At 37.2% G+C, this 22,403-nt stretch overlaps 5 protein-coding genes across 5 annotated transcripts; 2 read left to right on the top strand and 3 right to left on the bottom strand.

The window, feature by feature from the left end:
* Positions 1 to 396: 396 nt before the first annotated feature.
* On the bottom strand, positions 397 to 3,564 carry LOC110857177. Its single transcript, XM_022105784.2, has 3 exons — positions 3,375 to 3,564; positions 3,187 to 3,253; positions 397 to 3,100 (listed from the first exon to the last, which is right to left on the bottom strand). Exons 2-3 carry the CDS (start codon positions 3,195 to 3,197, stop codon positions 919 to 921), a joined length of 2,193 nt encoding a protein of 730 aa, XP_021961476.1. The 5' UTR covers positions 3,198 to 3,253; positions 3,375 to 3,564; the 3' UTR covers positions 397 to 918.
* A 567-nt stretch (positions 3,565 to 4,131) lies between these two features.
* On the bottom strand, positions 4,132 to 7,534 carry LOC118438033. The gene is made up of 3 exons (XM_035857713.1): positions 7,440 to 7,534; positions 7,185 to 7,254; positions 4,132 to 7,098 (listed from the first exon to the last, which is right to left on the bottom strand). Exons 2-3 carry the CDS (start codon positions 7,193 to 7,195, stop codon positions 4,782 to 4,784), a joined length of 2,328 nt encoding a protein of 775 aa, XP_035713606.1. The 5' UTR covers positions 7,196 to 7,254; positions 7,440 to 7,534; the 3' UTR covers positions 4,132 to 4,781.
* A 1,111-nt stretch (positions 7,535 to 8,645) lies between these two features.
* Positions 8,646 to 11,516, top strand: LOC110857131 (lipase-like). Its single transcript, XM_022105735.2, has 3 exons — positions 8,646 to 9,255; positions 9,771 to 10,006; positions 10,284 to 11,516. Exons 1-3 carry the CDS (start codon positions 8,710 to 8,712, stop codon positions 10,690 to 10,692), a joined length of 1,191 nt encoding a protein of 396 aa, XP_021961427.2. The 5' UTR covers positions 8,646 to 8,709; the 3' UTR covers positions 10,693 to 11,516.
* A 179-nt stretch (positions 11,517 to 11,695) lies between these two features.
* LOC110857323 (lipase) lies at positions 11,696 to 13,508 on the top strand. Its single transcript, XM_022105935.2, has 3 exons — positions 11,696 to 12,305; positions 12,379 to 12,614; positions 12,973 to 13,508. The coding sequence occupies exons 1-3, from the start codon at positions 11,763 to 11,765 to the stop codon at positions 13,352 to 13,354; spliced, it is 1,161 nt and encodes a 386-aa protein (XP_021961627.2). The 5' UTR covers positions 11,696 to 11,762; the 3' UTR covers positions 13,355 to 13,508.
* Positions 13,509 to 17,081: 3,573 nt separating this feature from the next.
* Positions 17,082 to 22,081, bottom strand: LOC110857327. The gene is made up of 7 exons (XM_022105937.2): positions 21,763 to 22,081; positions 21,111 to 21,297; positions 19,679 to 20,082; positions 19,126 to 19,312; positions 18,370 to 18,959; positions 17,892 to 18,135; positions 17,082 to 17,589 (listed from the first exon to the last, which is right to left on the bottom strand). The coding sequence occupies exons 1-7, from the start codon at positions 22,006 to 22,008 to the stop codon at positions 17,408 to 17,410; spliced, it is 2,040 nt and encodes a 679-aa protein (XP_021961629.2). The 5' UTR covers positions 22,009 to 22,081; the 3' UTR covers positions 17,082 to 17,407.
* Positions 22,082 to 22,403: the final 322 nt, after the last annotated feature.

Below are 22,403 nucleotides of genomic sequence, written 5' to 3'. Positions count from 1 at the left end.
ATCGAATGTTTCCCTAACCTAATCATATTTAGGAAGAAAAGCCGTGGAATATGGTATGCAATTTAACCTACAGCTTGTGCCATACATAATTTGAAGGTTTTATGATTTTCTCAGAATGCAATCTCTACCAGAACAAGGCAATGGATGAGAATATCGCTTAAATATGTAAATATTTTTAGATGCACCAAAAATATCTCTGTTTCCTCCCCAGAAATGAAATGGGCTCTGCACCGATTTTACTTAAAGAATGTATGGGATAAGTATTTTATCAGTTTATTAATGCAGAATGACGGGTACAAGTTCATGGTCAAATTTAGAGTCAAAACTTTATATGTACATATGCAACTGAAACATTTCCAGTCAAAATAAGTTCCATCTTTTATAAGCAGGATACGATATTATGAAATCTCGGCAAATCAAATTTGTCTTGGATTTTATTTGCCCGTAATCTCCAAACTTACATACAAATACAAAAAGATAGGAAAAGGTAGCAAAAAGATTATAGGTTATTTTAACTTGCACATATTTAGTTTCAATTTGCAGAAATCCGATTGCAGAAATTGGTTAAAACTCAAGATATTATATATTTATTTGTATTGTCTGTACATAGCGGAAAAACGAAAGATGTAACGAAACTTGTTACAATGAGATAATTTCAGACATTGACAAATCAATTAGCTTAATTCTATTCAGATTATGAGGGACTAATTTATACCCATCTAACTAATTAAATTGGAAACTTTGACCTTAGAAACTTTTTATATTATTTCTTTTTCCAGCATAATTATTGAACTGCAAACATAATTAGATATCGTTACATTTATCTCAAAACTAATGAAACTGATGTCATTTTAGACATTAACACTGAAAGATATTGAATAGGGGCAGAGTAAGACTAAAACTCTATGCCACAATTATTTATACCCTTCTCCCCATCATATCCTGCACTTTTCTAATGTCCCCTTTGATTTCCTCGGTCACCCATTCCGCCCTTTTTAACTCGTCCAACTGCAACTTAATAATTTTCACCTGGGCCTCCTCGAACACCAACCGGGAACCTTCCCTTAACTCCAACAGCAACTTCACCCCCAACCCAACCGACTTACGGTCTACCTTATCTATCAACTTTAAATCCCAATCAACCCCGATATTCACCCCAAAGACAAAGATTATCTGCCAAGCCATCCATTTGAGCCAATAAACTGGATGAAACCGGATGACCCCTTTCATCCTCTTGGTCTCTCCGCCCACTACAAAGACTAGAGCTTTGTGCAACTCATAAAATAATTTGATCTCGGAAGGAGCATCTTTGAGGAAAGTAAAATCCTTAAATTTACTCAACAGTGTTGACAAATTATTGAAATCTTCTGGCTTATTCTGATTCATCCACTCTTCATATTTTGTGCCGTGTTTTAAAACTTCGCCCACTTGCTGGGTAATCTTTTCATTTTTCTTGTTATTAATCCAAGCAATGAAAAAGTTCAGGGTTAACTCGCAATAGCGATGTTTCACAACGTCGACGACCCGAGAGCGCGGGAATTTTGAATTACTCGCCAAAGTGACGAGGCCACGATAAATGTTATCCTCGCGAGATGGCGTCTCCTTCCAAACGACTTCGTTCAGGATAGAATCCCACGTTTCATCCGAGAATGAAATGTTGGCTAAAATTGAGTTCGCCAAGGTTCCAGTGTCATCGAATTGTTCATTTTTTAAAAGATTTATCCACAAGTCGAGGCCAATTTGGGTGGATATAGATTTATAAAATTTTTCCACTGTGGCGGACATCATTTTCTTGTCGGCTACCTCGACTGCGGTGATTAATAGATTTTTGAACAGGGTGCCACAATCTGACATGAATTTATTCTTGGCGTCCGCATCTGAAAAATTCTGGTCCGATCCGACACAAATTTCGATCAGTTGAAAAACCAGTAGTGCAAATTTGTCCAGATTATCAGGTTCAATTAGATTTTTCGCTGAAGTGAGCAATTGTTCTGCACTTTTCGCGGTCAGAGCGAGTTTTCCATTATTTTTTCGCAACACCTTGAAAACAGCGGCATACACTTTACTGTCGATCGGATGTAGTTGACTTGTCGTCATGGCAACCACGCCGTTCACCACGTCGCCGATGAAGAGTCCCTCCAAATCTTGAAAACTGAGTATTTTCACCATTTTTTCGACGTACCTGGTGACCTTGCAATTTTCCAAAATCTCCCTCACATAAGACATCATTACTTCGGTAAAATTCACAATTTCCGCGATGGGACTAATTTCCCTCATCATTTTCAAAAACTTGACCGGAATTACAAACATTGGCGAATACACGTAAAGCTGGACTGCTTTCAGGATTACTTTTATTATCAAAATCCTCACAGTTTTGTCATTCGACACTTTGAGAATCTTTTTGACCAAATCTTTAAATTGTTTCATATTCAGCGACTTCCTGATGGAGAGTTGGAGCAGTGTTAAAAATTCGGTTCGACCTTGATGATCCAGGTCAGATGGGGCACGGTTGAGCAGGGACGTTTCCACTTCAATCAGCCAAATATTCTCATCCTCAGGGGGTAAAAGTATGAAATTTCCATTTTGTAAAATTTGGATGGCACGTGCCCAACTTTTTTGTTGCAATGGAAATCCAACCTTCTCGAGCACAATTTGCAACAATTTGGTGTAAATGGGGGTTATCTTATCTCCATTTTCAAGCACCCATTTCGCCACATCCGGCTCGAGTTGGTCAAGCTTATCGGCAAAATCAACGTTTGTCTTAAAATCGCGGATAAGTTCTGTGATTCTTTCAGTTCGTTCAGCACTTTCCAAAGTCCTGTCCAGAATTAGCGCGACTTGGTTCGTGTAGTTGAATAGGTTGAAGAAACGTTTCTCCTCGAAGGCGAATTCTCTCATCGCGTCGAAAATGATCCACATGTTAGCAGGGGAGGAGAGATGGGAGGAAAATTTTGAAATTGTGTCCCCCAACGCGGCCATGGCTTCAGACATGATTTCGTCCTTGTTGCTATAATCCTGTAGCAGACTGTCTAACTTGGTCGTGAAATCGAGAGGGAAGTTGATTTTGATGGTGGTGGGATCGTCGGTGGGGGAAGGTGGGCTGGGGGGTGAGATGTAAAAAAATGTTAATTTATGTATGACATAGTTATGAAACTAGTTGTTGTGAAAGACGATTGATTCACTTACTCGGAATCCATTTTTACACAATCTTTTGGAGTGATGGAGGTGATGGAAATTTTAAAAATTTGAATTCCTATGGTAAAACACAAGTGCATTTGTGTATAAATTGCTATTAAATACGTTTTACAAAATTTACGATGATTGAATTGTTTTTATCAAACTGATTTATTTTTTGTGAGAAATATATTCCTTACCAAGAAAAATACTTCTCGTTGCTGCACACTTGTTGGTCAAGGGAGTGAATGGATGTGAATGTTCTAAGCAACAAAGGTCGCTACTATTAAGTAGATAAATATGTTTGGATAATGACTAAATACAAATATGTCCAATTTTTGTCTCAGTCAGCAAAACAGCGACCTTTTTTGCTTATTCGTGTACTGCAGCTTGAAATTTAATTTGTCCCAGTGAGAATGCACCTTTTACAAAGTAGATTTGTAAAGGAAGCGATAAGAGACCGATAAGAGTTCCTTAGTTTTAGATGCAACAAAAATGTCCTCTTATTTTACTAAACTCAATAGATCCTACATATGTAAATACATACATCCGTATGTGTACCCACTATATTGACGGAATGCACATGCAGTTCCTTACACAAATTAATGTGAAACAAGTCCTGTGCGCACCATTTCTGGCTAAAAGTCGAGATATTTCTTATCTCCGACTTTTATGGGGCCAGAAATAGTGAAATGCAGACGAATCCGTGCGTGTTCCTGGATTTATACATATCTAATTTTTCCCTAACCTAATAATATGTAGGAACAAAAGCCGTGGAATATAGTATGCAATGCAATTTAACTTAAAGCTTGTGCCATACATAATTTGAAGGTTTTATGCTTTTCTGAGAATGATATCTCTACAAAAAGAAGGGGAGGGACAAGAAAACCGCTTATCGTGTAAATATTTCTAAATGTACCAAGAATTTCTCCGTTTCCTCTCAATCAATGAAATGGGTTATGCATGCATACGTCGATTTTATTGAGAAAAGGCAAATGCATATTGGTTCAGTATTTCGATATTTTACAGAATTAACTAATGTACAAGTTCATGGTCAAGTTTAGACTTAAAAGTTTATATGAACCTGAGACGTTTCTATTCATAATATTTTGCATATGAAGCAGGATAAGATGAAATCTAGACAAATATGTACAATTTGTTGATCTTTTTTAACTTCCCATTAATTTCTAACCTTTAGCAAGAAGATTGTGAGTAAATTGTTACAGTTTGCGGAAGTCAGATTGAAGAAATTTGTCAAAACTTAAGATTTTCTGCATTTATTTATTTACATCGGAAACACTAAATACATATAAAAAATTGATACAATTAAATAATTTCAAACATTGTCAAATTAATTTGCTTGACTCTGTTCAGATTTATGAGTGATTAATTAACAAACTTCTAAATATTTAAATTCGATTAACATTTTTAGAAACTTCTTCAATTTTTTTCCTCAGTATAATTATTGAATTGCAAACATAATTAAACATGTAGAATGCACATCACATTTATTTCGAAACTTATGAATTGATTCCATTTTAGACATTTAAAGATATTGAATAGGGGTAAGATGAGATTAAAAATCTATGCCCTAGTTAATTCGAACCTTAACCCCACACCTTCCCAATCGTATCCAGCACTTTTCCAATGTCCCCTTTGATTTCTTCCGTTACCCATCCTGCCCCCTTTAACTCGTTCAACTGCCACTTAATTATTTTCACCTCACCCTCCCCCACCTCCATCGGGGTACCTTTTTCCATCGGGAAATCCAGCAGCAATTTCACCCCTAATCTAACAGACTCAGGGTCAACCTTATCTATCAACTTGAAATTAAAATCAACTCCGATATTCACCCCAAAAACGAAGATTATCTGCCAAGCCATCCATTTTACCCAGTACACCGAGGAAAACGTGCCCCCCTTCGCCCTCGTTATGAGACATTCATGCAAATCAAAAAATAACTGAATCTCGGCCGGAGCATCTTTAAGGAATTCTAAATCCACAAATTTCATTAGCAAGGTCAACAAATTGTCGGAATCTTGGTCCTTATATTGATCCATCCACTCTTGATATTTTGTCCCATTTTTGAAAACATCGTCCACCTCGGGGGAAATGTTTTCGTTTTTCTTGTTATTAATCCAAGCAATGAAAAAGTGCAAGGTCAATTTGCTATAGCGATGTTTCACCACGTCGACGACCCGAGAGCGCGGGAATTTTGAATTACTCGCCAAAGTGACGAGGCCACGATAAATGTTATCCTCGCGAGATGGCGTCTCTTTCCAAACGACTTCGTGCAGGATAAAGTCCCACGTTTCGTCTGAGAATGGAATGCTGGTTAAAATTGAGTTGGCCAGGCTTCCATTGTCGTCGAATTGTTCATCTTTTAGCAGATTTTTCCATAAGTCGAGGCCAATTTTGGTGGAGAGAGATTCGCCCCATTTTTCCACGGTGGCGGACATCATGCCACGGTACGAGATTTTCTCGTCGTTTCCGATTTTTGAAGATTCTCTGGTTTGAAAGTCATTCATTTTTGTGAAGGTTTCGCCATCAATGTCAAATCCAAGCTGGATCAGAGAGGTGAAAGTAGTGCAGAAAATTTGAAGTGGTACGATTTTCTTGTCCGCTATCTCGACCACGGTGATTAGCCGATTTTTGAACAGGGTGCCAAAATCTGATACGAATTTATTCTTGATATCATCATCTGCAAAATTGTGGTCCGATCCGGCGCAAATTTCGACAAGTTGAAAAACTAGTTGTGCAAATTTGTCGAGATTATCAGTCTCAATTGAATGTTGAACTGACTTGAGCAATTCTTCTGCACTTTTCGGGGTCAGAGTGAGTTTGCCATTGTTTTTTCGCAACTCTTTGAAAACATCGGGATACACTTTACTGTCGACGGGATGGATTTGATTTATCGTCATAGCAACCACTCCGTCCACCACGTCGCTGATGAAGATCCCCTCCAAATCTGCGAAACTGAGCATGTCCACCATTTCTTCGACGTACCCGGTATCTTTGCAATTTTGCAAAATCTCCCTCACATACGACATCATGACTCCGGTAAAATTCACAATTGCCGCGGTAGGGCTAATTTCCCTCATCATTTTCAAAAAGTCGACCGGAATTATAAACTTTGGCGAATACATGGAAAGCTGGATTGCTTTCAGGATTAGTTTTGTTATCGAAATTCGCACAGTTTTGTCATCCTTTTCCAACACTGTGAGAATATTCTTGAGCAAGTCTTGAAATTTTTGCATATCTAGCGACGTCGTGATGCAGAATTGGAGCAGCGTTACCAATTCGATTCGACTTTGATTATTCAGTTCGGACGGGACCACTTTCATCAGGGTCGATGCCACTTCAGACAGCCAAGTATTACCCTCGGTGGGTAAAAGTATGCAATACTTATTTTGCAAAATTGTGATTGCGCTTGCCCAACTTTTTTGCTGCAATGGAAATCCAACTTTCTCCAGCACAATTTGCAATAAGGAGAGGTTAATGGGAGTAATTTTATCTCCATTTCCAGTCACCCAGGTTGCTACGTCCTGTCCGATTTGGTCACCTTTAGTGGCGATTTTGTTCTTAAAATCGGCGATAAGTTGGATTACTTTCTCGTCCCGAGTTTTATCCGGGGTGGAAATGCTGTCCAAAATTAGTGCGAGTTGGTTCGTGTAGTTGAATTGGTCGGAGAAAGCGGGCTGCGTGGCGATGAATTTCTTCATCGCGTCGAAAACGGTCCACATGTTTGAAGGGGAGGAAAAATGGGACGAGAATTTTGAAATCGTGTCCCCCAAAGCGGCCGTGGCTTCAGATTTTGTTTTGTCCTTGTTGCCATCAGCTTTTATCATGATATCCAATGCGGCGTCGAGTTCGGGAGGGAAGTTAATTTTAGTGGTGGTGGGGTCGTACGTGGGGGGTGGTGAGCTGGAGAAGAGGAGGAGTCCAAACAAATACGTTAATTTATGTATGAAATAAGCAGACATCATTGTAAAAAAAATTGTTAGACTTACTCGGAAACCATTTTCGTGCGATGTTTTAGAATGATAGACAGACGTGATGGAAATTTTTAAAATTTCATTCCTATAGTAAAACACAAGGGGTGAGTAAATTTGTTGATAATTTGTTACTAATATTAAGCAGACATGAGAGATACATATGTAACATTGTAGGCGTTTTGTTAAAATTTGGAATTAAAAAATTTGTCTATAATAATCTATTTATTATACTTTGAATTTATTCCATGTTATAAATATAATATTTCTTACCATGAAAAATAGTTCTTGTTGCTGCACACTTGGTCAAGGATTGAATGGACGTGAATGTTATAAGAAAGCCAAGCACATACGCTCCTATAAATGTAAATACAAACATTAAATACTTATGTAAGTCCAGGGTTCGTATCATAGCAGTCAGCAAAACGACAAAACGACTTTATTTGTGCATTGTTGCTTGATTTCGTTTTTCTGCAATTATTTATGTATTGTGGAGCATTTTTCTTATAGAAAATGCCTTACCATTACATAAAGAGTATCTCGTGCGTATCGACAACAAGGGTTTGTTTGGGTATGACCGAAATCTATTTCCACTAAATACATATATAGTTGTGAAGCAATTTTGCAGAATTTATTAAGTACTAAAACCTAATAAAGCCCAAGAAAGCACATTAAAACCCATTAAAACACAAAATTTCATTAAATAAAACTCAATAACACCAATAACACCCAAGGCTATTTTTGATTAAAACACTGGTTTTTTCGAACCCTTCACATCAAATAGAAGGGAGTATACATAAAATATGCACTGTAAGAGCAGTTTTCTGGACAGTGTCGTGATTAGATTGGTTGACTGCAACAGGATGCATTTACTTGGCTGGACAAGTTCAAAGTGATAAATGTTGGTATGCATTTGTGTATGTATGCATACAGATATAATAAATTAGGTACATACGTGTGTAGTTATTTATGTATGTGCTTAGATATGATTCATTCCATCGTTTCTCTTTTTTTGCATTATTATGTTGAATTGTTACACACAATGTGTTCAACTTTTATGTGCTTAACAACGTGACCTGATCTTAAGTCTTAAGTTTGCGTGGTTACGGACTTATGTACGAAGGTTGTCGTAAAATGCCTCTACGTAAATAATATCGCGTACATACATACGTATTACATGTACACGATTCATATTGTGCATATGTATGTACAAACAAACTTATGCTTACAAAGAAGCAGATTTTTAAAAATACTAATAATATACAATCTTACATATTGGTACCCATTCGCACTCACAGCGACATATCTACATACGTACATAATTTAAATTTTAAACTGCCATTATGTAAGCACATTTTATTACCCTGTTACATAAATTCACAAATATTTACAGGACTACAGAAATGAGTGAAAACAATGTCCTGCCCCAACAATTTCAAGGATATGAACAACCTCAACTTTTATTTAGACGGTGGTTACCATCCTCTCTACTTGTACATACAGATTTTTTCCAGAATTGTTACCTGCATTTTATATTTCGACCATGTTTTTGCATAATTTCCAATTTCTTAAAATATTTCCCGTCCTCTTCCTTATCCATTCTTTGAGCCCGATATCTGCCCAAAATTGCAGTTCTGTCCATGTCTTTAAACAATCCGACGACGAATTAATATTCGCCCAGTTTCGCCTCCAACTTGCCGACCCTATCGCACTCTTTGACGGCCCGACATCCATCTCCGCCGCGCCTAACGAAACGGTCAACACGATCACCATGACAACCGAGCAAATCAAGTATTACAATTATTTTTCGGCCTCGATGTACTGCCCGACCTCCTTGGCGACGTTGTCGTGCTGTTATTGCGGCCAATTTAACGCTACAGTGACGGATTTTGCGATTTTTACGGATGAAGAACTCGGCACGAAGGCGTTGGTCACGTTGCACAGCAGTTTGCGCGAAATTGTGGTCACTTTCAGGGGGAGTGTCAGCTTTATGAATTGGATCATGGATCTGACCCTTCTCCCGACACCATTTGCCGGGGCAGAAGTTCATACAGGATTCTATTTAAGCTTAATGTCGGTTTATAATCAGGTACAAATCTGTTGAGGGTATTCACAATTGTCTCCGTAACCATGGTATCGTAATATGGTTTATGAAGAATAAAAAAAGAGATCGAGCTTCGCAAAAATTTTAGACGGGTTTTTAATGACAAAATCCTACGACGCGTACAAAAGTTCGTAACCGTCGTAACCTATTTTACTCGAAGAATAATATTGATTCATATTACTGCATCCGAAAAAAATGCGACCTTCGCTGAGCCAAGTTTCTCTAAAAGGTTACCTGGCAGCTATCGTAATTTTAGGGAATATCGTAGCAACGTTTGAATTTTGACACTGAAATAAATTTCTGTAATTGATAAAATAAGAAAAATAGACAAATTCCGCCAGGTAACCTTTCAGAATTTCTAGAGTCACATTTTTCTCGGATGAACAGTAGTACGAAGGAATAATGATTAACCTAAATAATAAATGTCGCCAATTTAATCAGTAGATTTTAGAAGGATTCGCAATTTACCCTATAAAAACTTGCAAATATTTGCTTTCCAGGTTGTGAAAAAAGTTGGACTTCTGCTCCATCGAAACCCGGGATTTCATATCGTTGTAAACGGCCACAGCTTAGGCGGCGCGATGTCGTCTCTACTCATATTCCTGTTAACGAGTCTGGACCAATTTCCGGGGACGCACTATTCCCTGGTAACATTTGGTCAACCGAGAACGGGAAATGTGAGATTTGCCGATTATATGAATGCTCTCAAAATTCCGATGAGCAGAGTGGTCGCTAGGTAATTTTTTTTGCAATTTCTAAATTTTCTCAACTAGTTAAATAATTTGGGTGACGATTTTTATCACGTGACTGTCACGCTATATTTGGAAATATTACTTTGCAATGACACGTTTGTAAAACAAAGTTATGTACATATTTCTCCAATATGCAAGATATCTAGAAATAGTCAAGGGATGAAAAATCAAATATGTGTAATTTCGTAAAATTTTTGATCTAGTTTTCAAGAATTTTTCGCCATTTGTTAAATCTACCAAATTATATAAATGAATTTACAGGGCCGACATAATCCCCCACGTCCCACCCGTTAGCGCCCTCGGTATCATGGACGTTCTCGCCAGCATTAATTATGTGCATCACACTCAAGAAGTTCGGGCTACTCCAAGTGGTCACATTCCCCCGACCTTTTGCTCCAAAAATTTTTTCGAGGATCCCACCTGTTCCAATTCACTCGGGCCCAAGTATTCCCTTGGGGACCATGAAAAATATTTCGATGCGGATTACACCGTTTGCTACATGGTCGAGGGATGGTTGGGCATCGACCTCGTTACGGTGAAGGGCTTCACACCCACCAACTTTATTCCCCCGATGCCCACCCCGATGCAAGGATTTATGACGGGATTCGTAGATGGCGGGTATCAAGGCGCCTTACCCGGGTTTGGGAAACGGTTTATGTTCGAAGGTTAATAGTCCAGAATATTTACACAGCGGATTTATTTGTGCTAGGCACCTAATTTGCATATTTTCACGCATTGCATTGGTGAGAGACATAGAGTTTATTCAATATGGAAAATGTGAAATGGAGATTTAGGCAAATGAGGTGACACGCACGAATAATTCCACTATATCTATAAATATGTATCGGTTTCAACTATTTAAAATTTACAACAAAAAATGGGAGGGAATTATGTATAAGTAGTTTGGCCGAAATGGTTACATAAAATTTGATGACAATGCGTAATCTAAAAGCTTATCAAACTTTCTCCAAACCAAACTTAGACGGAGAAAAAATTGTTTTAAAAGAGTAGTAATACTTTAATTTTTATAAATTCTGCCGTATTTAGTTGATGCTAAGTACTCTTGTAACAAATTTTTGACATGTTAAATGGTACAACATCTTTTAATTATCTTTCATAACTTGATGAGCAGTTATGCTCAAAAGAAAGAGTTCATTTGAATGAATCGAATCTATCCATGCATCAATATAGGTATGTATGTATGTATTTTAATGCGGCTTAAAACTCGGCAGAAACATATATATTTACCTATTTCAATTAGCTTAAACAGTGATAAGCATATTTAATAAGTAAATACGTGCTCAGCAAAAAATATGCTACGAATCTGTCAACAAATTTTATTACGTACATACCTATGTAATGTATCATATAATATGTTTATACGAATATAATTTATAGATTTGTGATTCATTTTATGCATATGTACATATGTATGTCCATACGTACATACATATATTCACAAACAACCAGATTTTAACAAATACAAATAAATAATAACTATCCATTTTGTGCATACGTTGCATCGACACCGACATAATTTAAACTTTTAACTGCAATTAAACTAGTTTTATTACTCCGCTAAATTATTTACTACTGCACACATGCAAAACAACAGAAATGAGTAATACCTACCTGCCCTAAATATTTAAGGTGTATAAATAACTTCAACCTTTATTCTAATCATGCACTCCACGTTGTACATATTTAAAATTAATTTTAGCCGTAGTACATTTTTCCACCATGTTTAGTAACCGATCTCTAAAAATATTTCCCTTTCTCATACAAATAATCCGCTCTTTGTCTCCAATATCCGCCCAAACTTGCGGCTCTACCGACGTCTTTACGCGATCCGACGACGAATTAATTTTCGCCCAGTTTCCCCTTCAACTTGCCAACTCTATCGCCCTGTTTGACGGCCCGGCCTCAGTTTCTGTCGCCCCCACCAAAACGGTCAACACGATCACAATGACAACCGAGCAGCTCATTTACTACAACTACTTCTCGGCCTCGATGTACTGCCCGACCACGCTGGAGACGTTGTCGTGCTGTTATTGTGGTCATTTCAACGCCACAGTGACAGAATTTGCAATTTTTACGAATAACGAATTGAACACGAAGGCGTTGGTCACGTTGCACAGCAGTTTGCGCGAAATTGTGGTCAGTTTCAGGGGGAGCGTCACTTTCATGAATTGGATCATGGACCTGACCCTCTTGCCGACACAAGTTTCCGGAGTGGAAATTCATACTGGATTCTATTTAAGCTTAATGTCTCTTTATAACGAGGTAAAAATTTATGTCATTGAGTTAGTTTGGCAACTTTGGAATTTTTCTGAAAAAATTTGGAAATATTTCCCAGATTGTGGAAGAAGTTGGCTTTCTGCTCCTTCAAAATCCGGGATTTCATGTCGTTGTAAACGGTCACAGCTTAGGCGCCGCGATGGCGTCTGTGTTCATATTTCAATTAACGACTCTTAACCAATTTCCTGGGACGCAGTATTCCTTAGTGACATTTGGTCAACCGAGGACGGGAAATGTGGGATATGCAGATTATATGAATGCTCTCCCCATTCCGATGGCCAGGGTGGTCGCTAGGTAAGAATTTCCTGAACTTCAAAATTTCCTCAATCTCTGTCAGTTAATTTTCGGAAATATTCCGTCGCAAAATTATTTCTCTTATGTATCTATAAACAATTCCATACGAGATACATAGTTTTGTATTGCGTACCAGTTATAGAAATATGTGCAATTATATATAAATATATGTAAAGATGATTTTTAAAAAGCTATTTAAATAAAGAGTTATTTATTTACATACATATGTATGCAAATATGTACGTATGTACACCTATATAGGTGTACGTAAAATTCCGGGGAACATCAAATTTCCAAAAATACCTTCGAAACCGAAGGGTATCATATAGTAGTACATAAATACATATTTGTAATTTAGAGCCGACATAGTCCCTCACATCCCACCCGTTAGCGCCTTCGGGGTCGTCGACGTTCTCACCGGCATCAATTATGTGCATCACACTCAAGAAGTTTGGATCAATGGTAATGTTCCCCCAACTTTTTGTTCCAAGAATATCTACGAGGATCCCACCTGTTCCAATTCGCTCGGACCGTTGTACTCCGTTCTGGACCATAACCAGTATTTCGATGCGGATTATTCCGTTTGCATCCTGGTCGAGGGATGGTTGGGGATAGACTTTGTAACCGTGGAGGGCTTCACCCCGACCAATTTTATCCCTCCGATGCCCACCGTGATGCAAGGCTTCCTCACGGGCTTGATACAAGGCGGGTATCAAGGCGCATTACCATCGCTAGGGTAACTATTTCGGATTATATCTTCGTCCCAATTATTAAGAATCATTTTTGTACAATATCAATGTAAATATGTATGTTAGTGGTTTTGTGCAATTGTCGTGTTTAATAGGTTATTAAAATTGCATTTGTCAAAAAATAAATAAAATCGAAATCATAATATTTGACGTGTATACTCAATTTAAACAAATACATTTACATACCTAATAATTTATTGAAAAAATGTGAGCATAATTTTGTTTAGAATTAAATTATATTTAGTTGGACAAATATAAATAAATATGTATGTACATAAATACATATAAATACTGCACAGTGCACACTCTAAATAAAAATAGATGATAATGAGACAATTCACATCCCTTCGTAAATAAATTTGTAACCACGTAAACTTACAAAAAATCAGCTTACGAACCAAAAACATGCTTTTTATCTTCCGTTTCGGTAAAAGATGATAATTATTAAACCAAATCATCGGAGTAAAATAAGTGACATGGTTTGAGTCAAGCAGAAATTTTGTATCACTAACGGAGTCCCACTATCTATGAAATTTGATCCAAATTTTATCTTTAGCACGCCACATGCTATTTTCTCCTTCCTTAACATCCATTTTCGCGTTCCCCTCCTGCCTGCAATTTTCGCGTCCAAAGTGTGCAGAAATTTTGTCGAAATATTGTTCACCCATGATGCCAACGTGAACACGAGAAGATTCACCCCAACCGAGTCCACCAAAATGAGAGGAAAGAGGAGAAAACCAGGCATCTCAATTTCCCCGCGCATCTTTATGCAGACATACTGCGACACAATCTGTAACGTTGGAATGAAGGCGACCATCGCAGGAACGGTTCGTACCATGAGGAATTCATTAAAGGATGTTTCCAAAAGTTGAGTACAGCGATACATGCGGATGCAATTTCGGATCTTAAAGATTGTGCGAGATTTCTTTAGTTGCCTGTGAATATTGAAAATTTATTTTTAAAATAACAAAGATCAATCCATCAATGATCCATCAATTCTCAATAACTTTCACAGATTGAACCTTACGAGTTACTTCATATTCATCACAAGTTTTAAAATTAACCACTGTAAATGAAATATATCGAACGGGTGGAATAAAATGGGCATGCGTGTTTTAGATCACCTTTAATAATTCAAACTCCAAACTGACCTCGCAAGCGCTTGAAAGTAGTTGAGGATGGACACGATGCCGACAAAGGCTGCGTAGAATATCCACGTCGCACCAGAATGGAGAATATGTAAAGCCATCCATGTTTCGAACAGAACCACGCCCATCAAGAGAGGCGTCTGCCCCCACCGGATGTCGGCACACCTTCCCGATATGGAGAGGAGAAAGGGCGGCGTGCATGGTTGCAAGGTCAACAGGCAGAAGATTCCCAGGGGGATTATGATCAGAGAGGATTGGGCCAGATGAAGAAACACAGCCATGATTTTGGCTACCAAGGACTTCTTCATATTTGCCGCGTCTGGATAAATACATTTGAGATTATTTTTCATAAGAGTGGGTAAATATGCCTGGGTAAAAATTTGAACGGTTTTCCTTCAGAAAAACTTGGTGCCGAGCAATTTATGCTTAAAACAGGTTTGAAGAATACAACGCTTATCAATTTTCTGATTATACAGAAAAAATATACAGAATACAATATGTATCGAGCGTTTGTCGATCTATTCCTGCATTCTACACAGTGATTTCTATTCGGGTGTTCAACGAATCATGTCAACAAGTCATATGAAATACAATGTTCATAAACCTTCAAAATAATTAGCTAATTCTTTTTAAAACTCTTCCAGATTTAACGTCGTACTCGTTTCAGGGACAAATTTCATAAAGTTTGAAATGTAAATCTTACTGATTTTTAAATAAAGGCTTCATACCTGGTAGCAGCTCTCTTTCAAATTTGAGAAATGAATTGACCGCTTGAATCGGTGCAATATTAAGCGTGACATTCCATCGGCAACAAAGCAGAAGTATGTAAATTATGAGGAACGGTAATCCTTGGAACTTTTGCAATCTGGTGAGCGACCCTGAGAAGCCGAGGTGGAAAAGGAGTACGATACAGTACAGCAACGTCAAAATGCATTGGAACTGGAAACTTTTAATTTTTCTGGAACACCTTGTTAAAATAAATTTCCCCGACTTTACGTCGAACTCGAACGGGAGACAGTTCATTTTGTCACAAAGTTTTAGATGATGAATAATTTGAGGAAGGAATTGTGTCGAGTACATTTCAGATTTCCGACTTAAATTGCGAAACTGCGAATAATTGGACAGGACAAGATTGGAGGCGTGGGTTTACAATTATTCGACTAGTAATATACCAGAGAGTGTCATGATGCACTGTAGAATTTATGGCAGATATAATGTTTGGCCAGTGTAAATTTTACCAGAGGCTTCCTGACTAGCGAGATGTAGCTTGAAAAATATAATTTAGATAAATTATATTAAACAATTGTTTGCAACTTTTTTAAATTTTGCTTTCTAAATCCCAAATGTGAGGTTTTTTATCTGCCAAATTATCTAATAAACTGATTTTTTCAGCACCTAAGAAAAGGTGTAATACTTATCTAATTTGATTTATAATTTCTCGGAATTACGCAAGTATGCTAAGCTGGACTTTTTTGATATAAAAAAAGTCTACCTAACGTGGGTTTACGTTACGAAAATAATACTTATAAATTAAACAGTGCGTTATTCGAAGACCATGAGTCACTGATTATGATTATGATTAGAGGAACGACGGTAGAAGCAGAAAATGTTTGCTAAATTTATTACTGCCAAAACTTCATGTTGTAAGGCGGTGTGTATATGCTACAAAATTAAAATTGTGCAAATAAGAAGTATGAACAGTTGATAATGTCAACTAACCGAATTTGTGTGCTTATTCAAGGAGTGGAACCCCTTTATGCATCGCTTTTGTCCGTCTTATCCGTCATGTCACGCTTTGGCGTTCGAATAGATGAATTTTCTTTAGATCTCTTTTAGTGACGGAAAGTGGTCAGAGCTTTTATTGGGGTGGCTTCCTACGTAAATCAAGAGGTCACCGTGCCAGATTAAAGGTCATGACCTTTTTAATTATAAACAGGTCCCGTAAGATATTAAGTTGATGATAGTATATATTCCAAGGTCTGTCAAATATGTAGGATAGGCCTATTTCAGCCAACGATGTACTTATTACCTTGTCGACGAGGTCACAGGTTATAACTGTCAAAATTTAAGCATTCTGTCATATATAGAGGTCTTTCGAAAGCGAAAAAGTTTTTATTCTGCTACTTGTTTCATCCCCTCGTTTGTTACTGTTTGTCAATGGGTTAAAGTCCGTAATTCAATTGATATGATATGATTAAGAAGAAATATATTCATTTTGACCCATGTCACACTGGTTTCACGGTCAAAACCACTTTCACCCCTTAGTTACATGTGTAATAACGGTTTATTTATTTCCTAAATCAATTTCACAAGGTTAATGCTAAATGTGTAAAGGATTCAAAACTGTGTTATTGGGTATTTGTAAATACGAATATTTATATTAGATATGCAAATATCTATGCTGGTTGCTATCGGTGAGTCTTGTTCGTATCAGGAAATCAATTTTCTAATACAGGTAAACTGAAGTAAGTCATACATTTATGTATGTAATTACTATATTTTAAATAGCCTTGAGACAAATCGTCACCCGCAGGGATACGATAGTTTTAACGTGCATACTTAATTTCAAATTTCATAATAAATATATATTTTATTAAACATATTTTTTTTAGATTTGAGCACATATCAGAAAATTTCTACCGTTTACTTATCTCTACAAATTACAAAAATCCTCCCACATGCACTCATTTATTATTTCAACCATTTATATTCATTCCTTGCCATAAATACAGGCTGAATAAAGTTGTATAAAATTTATCCAAGGTTAAAATATGTCGAGGATGTGTAAAATTTATCCAACCGTTGCATACATTTTTCCCAAATTTTTTTAAAGTTCACTTAGCACAGTTTTGACATCACTGATTACTAGGCATAAATTTATTGTAAAAATGAAAACTCAAGCGCCATCATTGACCAGGAGATTTTGTCCGCTTGAGTTCAGCAGCGATGCCCGAATTTCATTGCTCCCAGAAGTTATGATTTTATTCCTCATCCCCGCCTCCACTGAGGGTGACCAAGGCTCCACAACATATTTGCAATTTTTTAGGGCCACATTTCCAACGAAATAGCGAACGGCATCTGCAAACCAAGCCAATGATATTTATGTATAATACGGCAAATTAATTATGTAAATGTAGATTCATTACAGGAATACATATGTTCACCAGTTACAGATACATAATTTTGAAAAAAATTGCGAACGTAAAAAAATTGCCAATGTAGGAGATGGGCAAGTTCGCAAATGAATTCTCAAGCAAATTTTTTTGCGAACTTGCGGGCTTTGTTTTTTGTTAAAGATGCGAGCTTGCAATGGGTTAAACACAAATTGCGACTTTAAAAAAGGTTAAATCGTATCAAATTTTCAAATATTTAAAGCATACCTAAAACCATTTGCTGCCTGGCTTCATTTAACACCCATTCTGGTCGTCGCTTCCCTTGACCAGGTTTCTTTCCACTGGGAGTACAATTTTTCAATTCCTCGGTTTCGAACAGATTTGGAATGAGGTCCTTCTTTCCCGCGGCGATAGGACCTTGATCTGCACACCTGGCCATGGCGCTGGTCCATGTTTCCCTAGAAAATGCGTACGTCCTCGAAGTAACGTTTCCTTCAATATTTTGAACCGTCTGAATAGAAAAGTATTTCAATCGTGGAAAATCTAAAATTTATAAATTAGGGCATCCAAAAGCGGAAAAACAACTCCTCGATTTTACCCAAAACCCCGTTTTATTTTTATAAAACTGGTTTTTATGATGAATTTAAAACTGATTTTCTGTGACAAAGATGTATTACAAAACCCAGTTTTATGATGCTCAATCAAATTTAAATTTTGCCTCAAATATTGAAAGATGAATTTATACCAGTAGCATGGCGTGCGTATCGGTGAAATCATCCCTCAGTAGCTTTGGTTCAAACGCTGTCAGGTTTCCGGTCGGGTCTTGCAGGGATCTCTTGAGAATCTCCTTATCCAATGGAATTTCCACGAGGGACAAATTTTTAGAGTCGTCGGTTACCGATGGACGTTTCTCCAAAATCGTGGTGAAAAAATGTGATGTATTTTCTGGAATTTCGAGTAATCCGAGGAAATTTTCCTGATCGTTGCCTCCAAGAGTATTGACAGCGGGAAAAGAGTTATACTGATCATTCAGTGGGATATGTGTGGAACTGGTCACATTCTGGTTGCCATGGTCACCTTGATGAGTCACGTCGCTTAGCGGGGCCAATAGCAACTTTTGAATTTCCATTGGCAAATTTTCTCCCGCCTTAGCTGCCACTTCACGAGCGGCGTTAAGTGCAGCCAATGTTGCTTTTCCGCGTATGTAAAGCTCCTTATCAATTTGAATGCATTCTTCTCGCGTGGGGTACAAATTGTGGTGTGGTTTCGCCGAGTCGAATATTTCTTGGAAGCCGTTCTTCACATCTTTCCGGGCATGGAGGAATTTTGCTCCTTCTGTAAGGCAAAAAATGCTAATTTTGGCTGACCGACAATAACAAGCAGAAGTGTTTTGGCGGCCAAACTTTAACTCAAATTTAATAAAATTGTCCGCGAGAATGTTTCCGATTTTAAATTTGTTTAAAATAATAATCTTCGAAATTATAAATATTTAAGTACTTACGACGAATAGCGAGCAATTTCACTGGACAGATATCTCCCGCTGATGTAAAATCTCCCTGTCTATCACCAAAGTCCCTTCGAACAATTGTACTGGATAATTTTGCCGCCCCAAGGCCAATACTGGTTTTACACGCTTGAAATGCTTTTTTCCATCTTGGACCTGGTTCCGTTTGGAATTGGACCATACTCTGTAGAAGCAGGGATTCATGTTTATGTAAATTAGGTCAAAAATAGTTTGTTAAAAAAGAACGCCTTTTGGCTAAATCTTGGTAATAATCTGTAATTTAAGTAATTAAATTCCATAAATTTCATTGATAATTTGTGCGAGGTGCAAAAAATGCAAACAATAGGTGCCACCTAGCGGGTTACTCTTTATCCTACACTTAACTATAAAGTTGTTCGCTAGATGGCGATTATTTTTTGTTTTTTTGAACTCTTGCAAGTAAATATAACATCGAAAAAACCGTTTAATGTTTGCAGATAATCTTTTTTCAGTGCAAATTGAAATCGTTTCTGCCCAAAGACTAAAATATTTGAGGAAGTAGCACACATACCACGATTTGATCCCGGTTTTGAGGAATAGTACTTTTGGTTAAAGCTGCACCAATTTGTGCCGTGTTCATGCCTCTCTGATCACTGTGCTGAATCTTATCCACGCATTTCCTAAACATTTCGCTATATTTGTTTTCCTCTTGGATCCCATTGTTAATATATTCGCGAAATTCTTCCGTAACGTTATGTGCATTATCAAAGTTGGTTCTGTCCGCAATTACATCTAAGAGTGGTGCCACTGCGTCAACCTTCTGAAAGGGGTCCATTTTTTGTAGGGTGGCAATTATGGCGGCTTTATCATCCGGATTTGGCTCTGATATTTTTGTCAGTATAGTTCCGAAATTTAGCGGGAAGGACCACGGATCGGTGGGTGTGTCGAATTTGGCCATCATCCAGACAGACGCTCCTAAAATTAGAGTAGATTTATTTGTAAATGTTCGATTTCTTCCGCATTTTCACAATTTATTGCAGCGCACTGTAAAAAATGAAAGGTGCAAGAAATGCAAGAAGTAGGTGTGACCTAGCGACGCGTACTTTGAAGACTTAATTGTAGGGATTACACGCTAGATGACGCTTATTTCTTGCAAGAAAGCATGCCTGCAAAATCACAATTTCTTGTAATACTTTCTTGCAGGTATTTGTTTTCTCATGGCGAATAATGGGGGTATTCGCTATTACGAAGCATATAACATAAGTGTGAAAACAAATTTGCGGAACTAAATACTAATATTTTACATGCCCTCCTGAAAGTATATTAAATCCGAGTGTTTGATTTGTTGCACCTTGCATTTTTTGAAACTTCAATTTCACAATTTCGTGCATTTCAAAAAATGCAAGGTGCAAGAAATTCAAGACGTAGGCTCTCCAGACTTAAGTATGTAGGTCATATGTACATATACCCGTTCTTGTGGCCTGGTCCAATCGGGTCGGATATTTTTTAAATTCGAAACTACCGATCGAATCAGATTTGGATTCTAAAAACCTTGATTCGACTCAACTTTGTTGCCATCATTTTTTCTTGACTTAAATGCACGGATTTAGTCCGCTTGATGACGCGAATTTGATTCCCCATGCAAAAAAATTATGCCTCATAAACACAATTTATTGCGATAGTTTCTTGCAGGCATTTTTTGAAGGCTAGCTTATAGATTTATTTTTACGAAGAAATTATAATTTTTAGAGGCTTACAATGGCGCAAGCCATGTTCAGCCCAGATTATTTTTTGACTATGTTAGTTTGGAAGACCAAGTCTCTAGAAACAACATTTGGTTCACCACTTGCGCAGATGCGCAAAATTCAGCAAGTTATGGGCGCCACAAGTTCGCAAAAAGTGGTCGAGAGTGAGCTCGCGCTTGACCTTGCATCAAAAATCATACGTTTCTGGGCTGAACATGGTTTGCGCCTCCATTGTTAGTTAAATTTCAAAAAACTTACTTTGAATAATTTCTGAAATATTGGTTGTTCCAATTAGATCAAGATTTATTTGTAGCAAACACTCCGAAGTCATGATGGCAGAATAGAGGGCTTGAGCCGTCATGTCGAGAGAAAGCTGATTGAACGCGTGTGCCCATTCCACAGGTTTTATGACGATTTGGAAAAACTTTCCGGCTGATTTTGGAATCTGTAAAAATTACATCAGAATTCAGATATTACAGCTATCAAAATATTAACGCTAATATCGGCCACAATTAGCAAAGCCTTGATGAGAAAACGTCGCGTCAATATTTAAAAAAATGATATGCATACAATTGGTGATTCAATTTGATTAATTGGAATAAATTCGTACGTTGTGCTTACGAAAAAAATATTTTAAAAGTATTTCGCAGATTCATCTTCTCCATCATCTCACACTCAAAATTACACAAATCCATGGAAACTATTTTAGTCAAAATAGGACATTGGGTCAGTTTTTATACATATGTATAATAGCTATGCGAAATTACACATCTTAAATAAATATTTGATAAATCTGCAGTTTTTTAAGTTTTGCAAATTTACTAAAATTGGTTGCAATGCGAAACAAATTGTCCTGAGCACGCTCTTAATTTATTTGAAAATTAGATAAAATTATAATTTATGTACTTACATTTGTAATTACCAAATCATAGTTTAAGAATGGTTGAAAATAGATTATGTGCTCGTTTCCCGACTTTTTATCAATTGAGGAGTCGTCTTCCGTATGTAGGAAATATTGTCTAGATTCTCCAATCTCGTCGGGATAGTTTTCTTCCATAAATTGTTGCGTAATGGTGATTTCTAAGGGTCGTTTTTTCCCTCTGATCTCATTTTTTGATGGTGCCGGACTTAAGGACGAAGGCGCAGTGTCGTCCATTGTTTCTGGGAACTTTTTTAATATATGTAAATTTTGCCTTTTTACCAGGAGAACACAATGACAGTTGATCAGATGGCAATGAGCATCTGAATATTTGCACATTTTTGCATCATGCTTAAATAAAATTGCGCATATGTATAACTATGTTGGAACTTATTAAGTACGTAAAGGATAAGCGTATGCAAAAGTTTTCATCTCTGTACGTATCTTCCTCATGTTAACTGACTTCATAAAGTTGGGACCATGAATCATCCAGGTTCATGAAAATGGGTGTATGCACACATTTACGAAAACATTGCTTATTCACGACTCATTTGGAAAATTTTAAAATAATCTCAATAAATTTATGTTAAGGGATTCGCAAAATATAATTTTTTGCAATGCGTATAAAACCT

The sequence above is a fragment of the Folsomia candida genome, unplaced genomic scaffold, assembly GCF_002217175.1.
Source record: "Folsomia candida strain VU population unplaced genomic scaffold, ASM221717v1 Fcan01_Sc018, whole genome shotgun sequence".
NCBI classification, from domain to species: Eukaryota; Metazoa; Arthropoda; class Collembola; order Entomobryomorpha; family Isotomidae; genus Folsomia; species Folsomia candida.
Note: the sequence above shows the minus strand (reverse complement) of the source record. Positions and strands in the feature narration are given on the sequence as shown.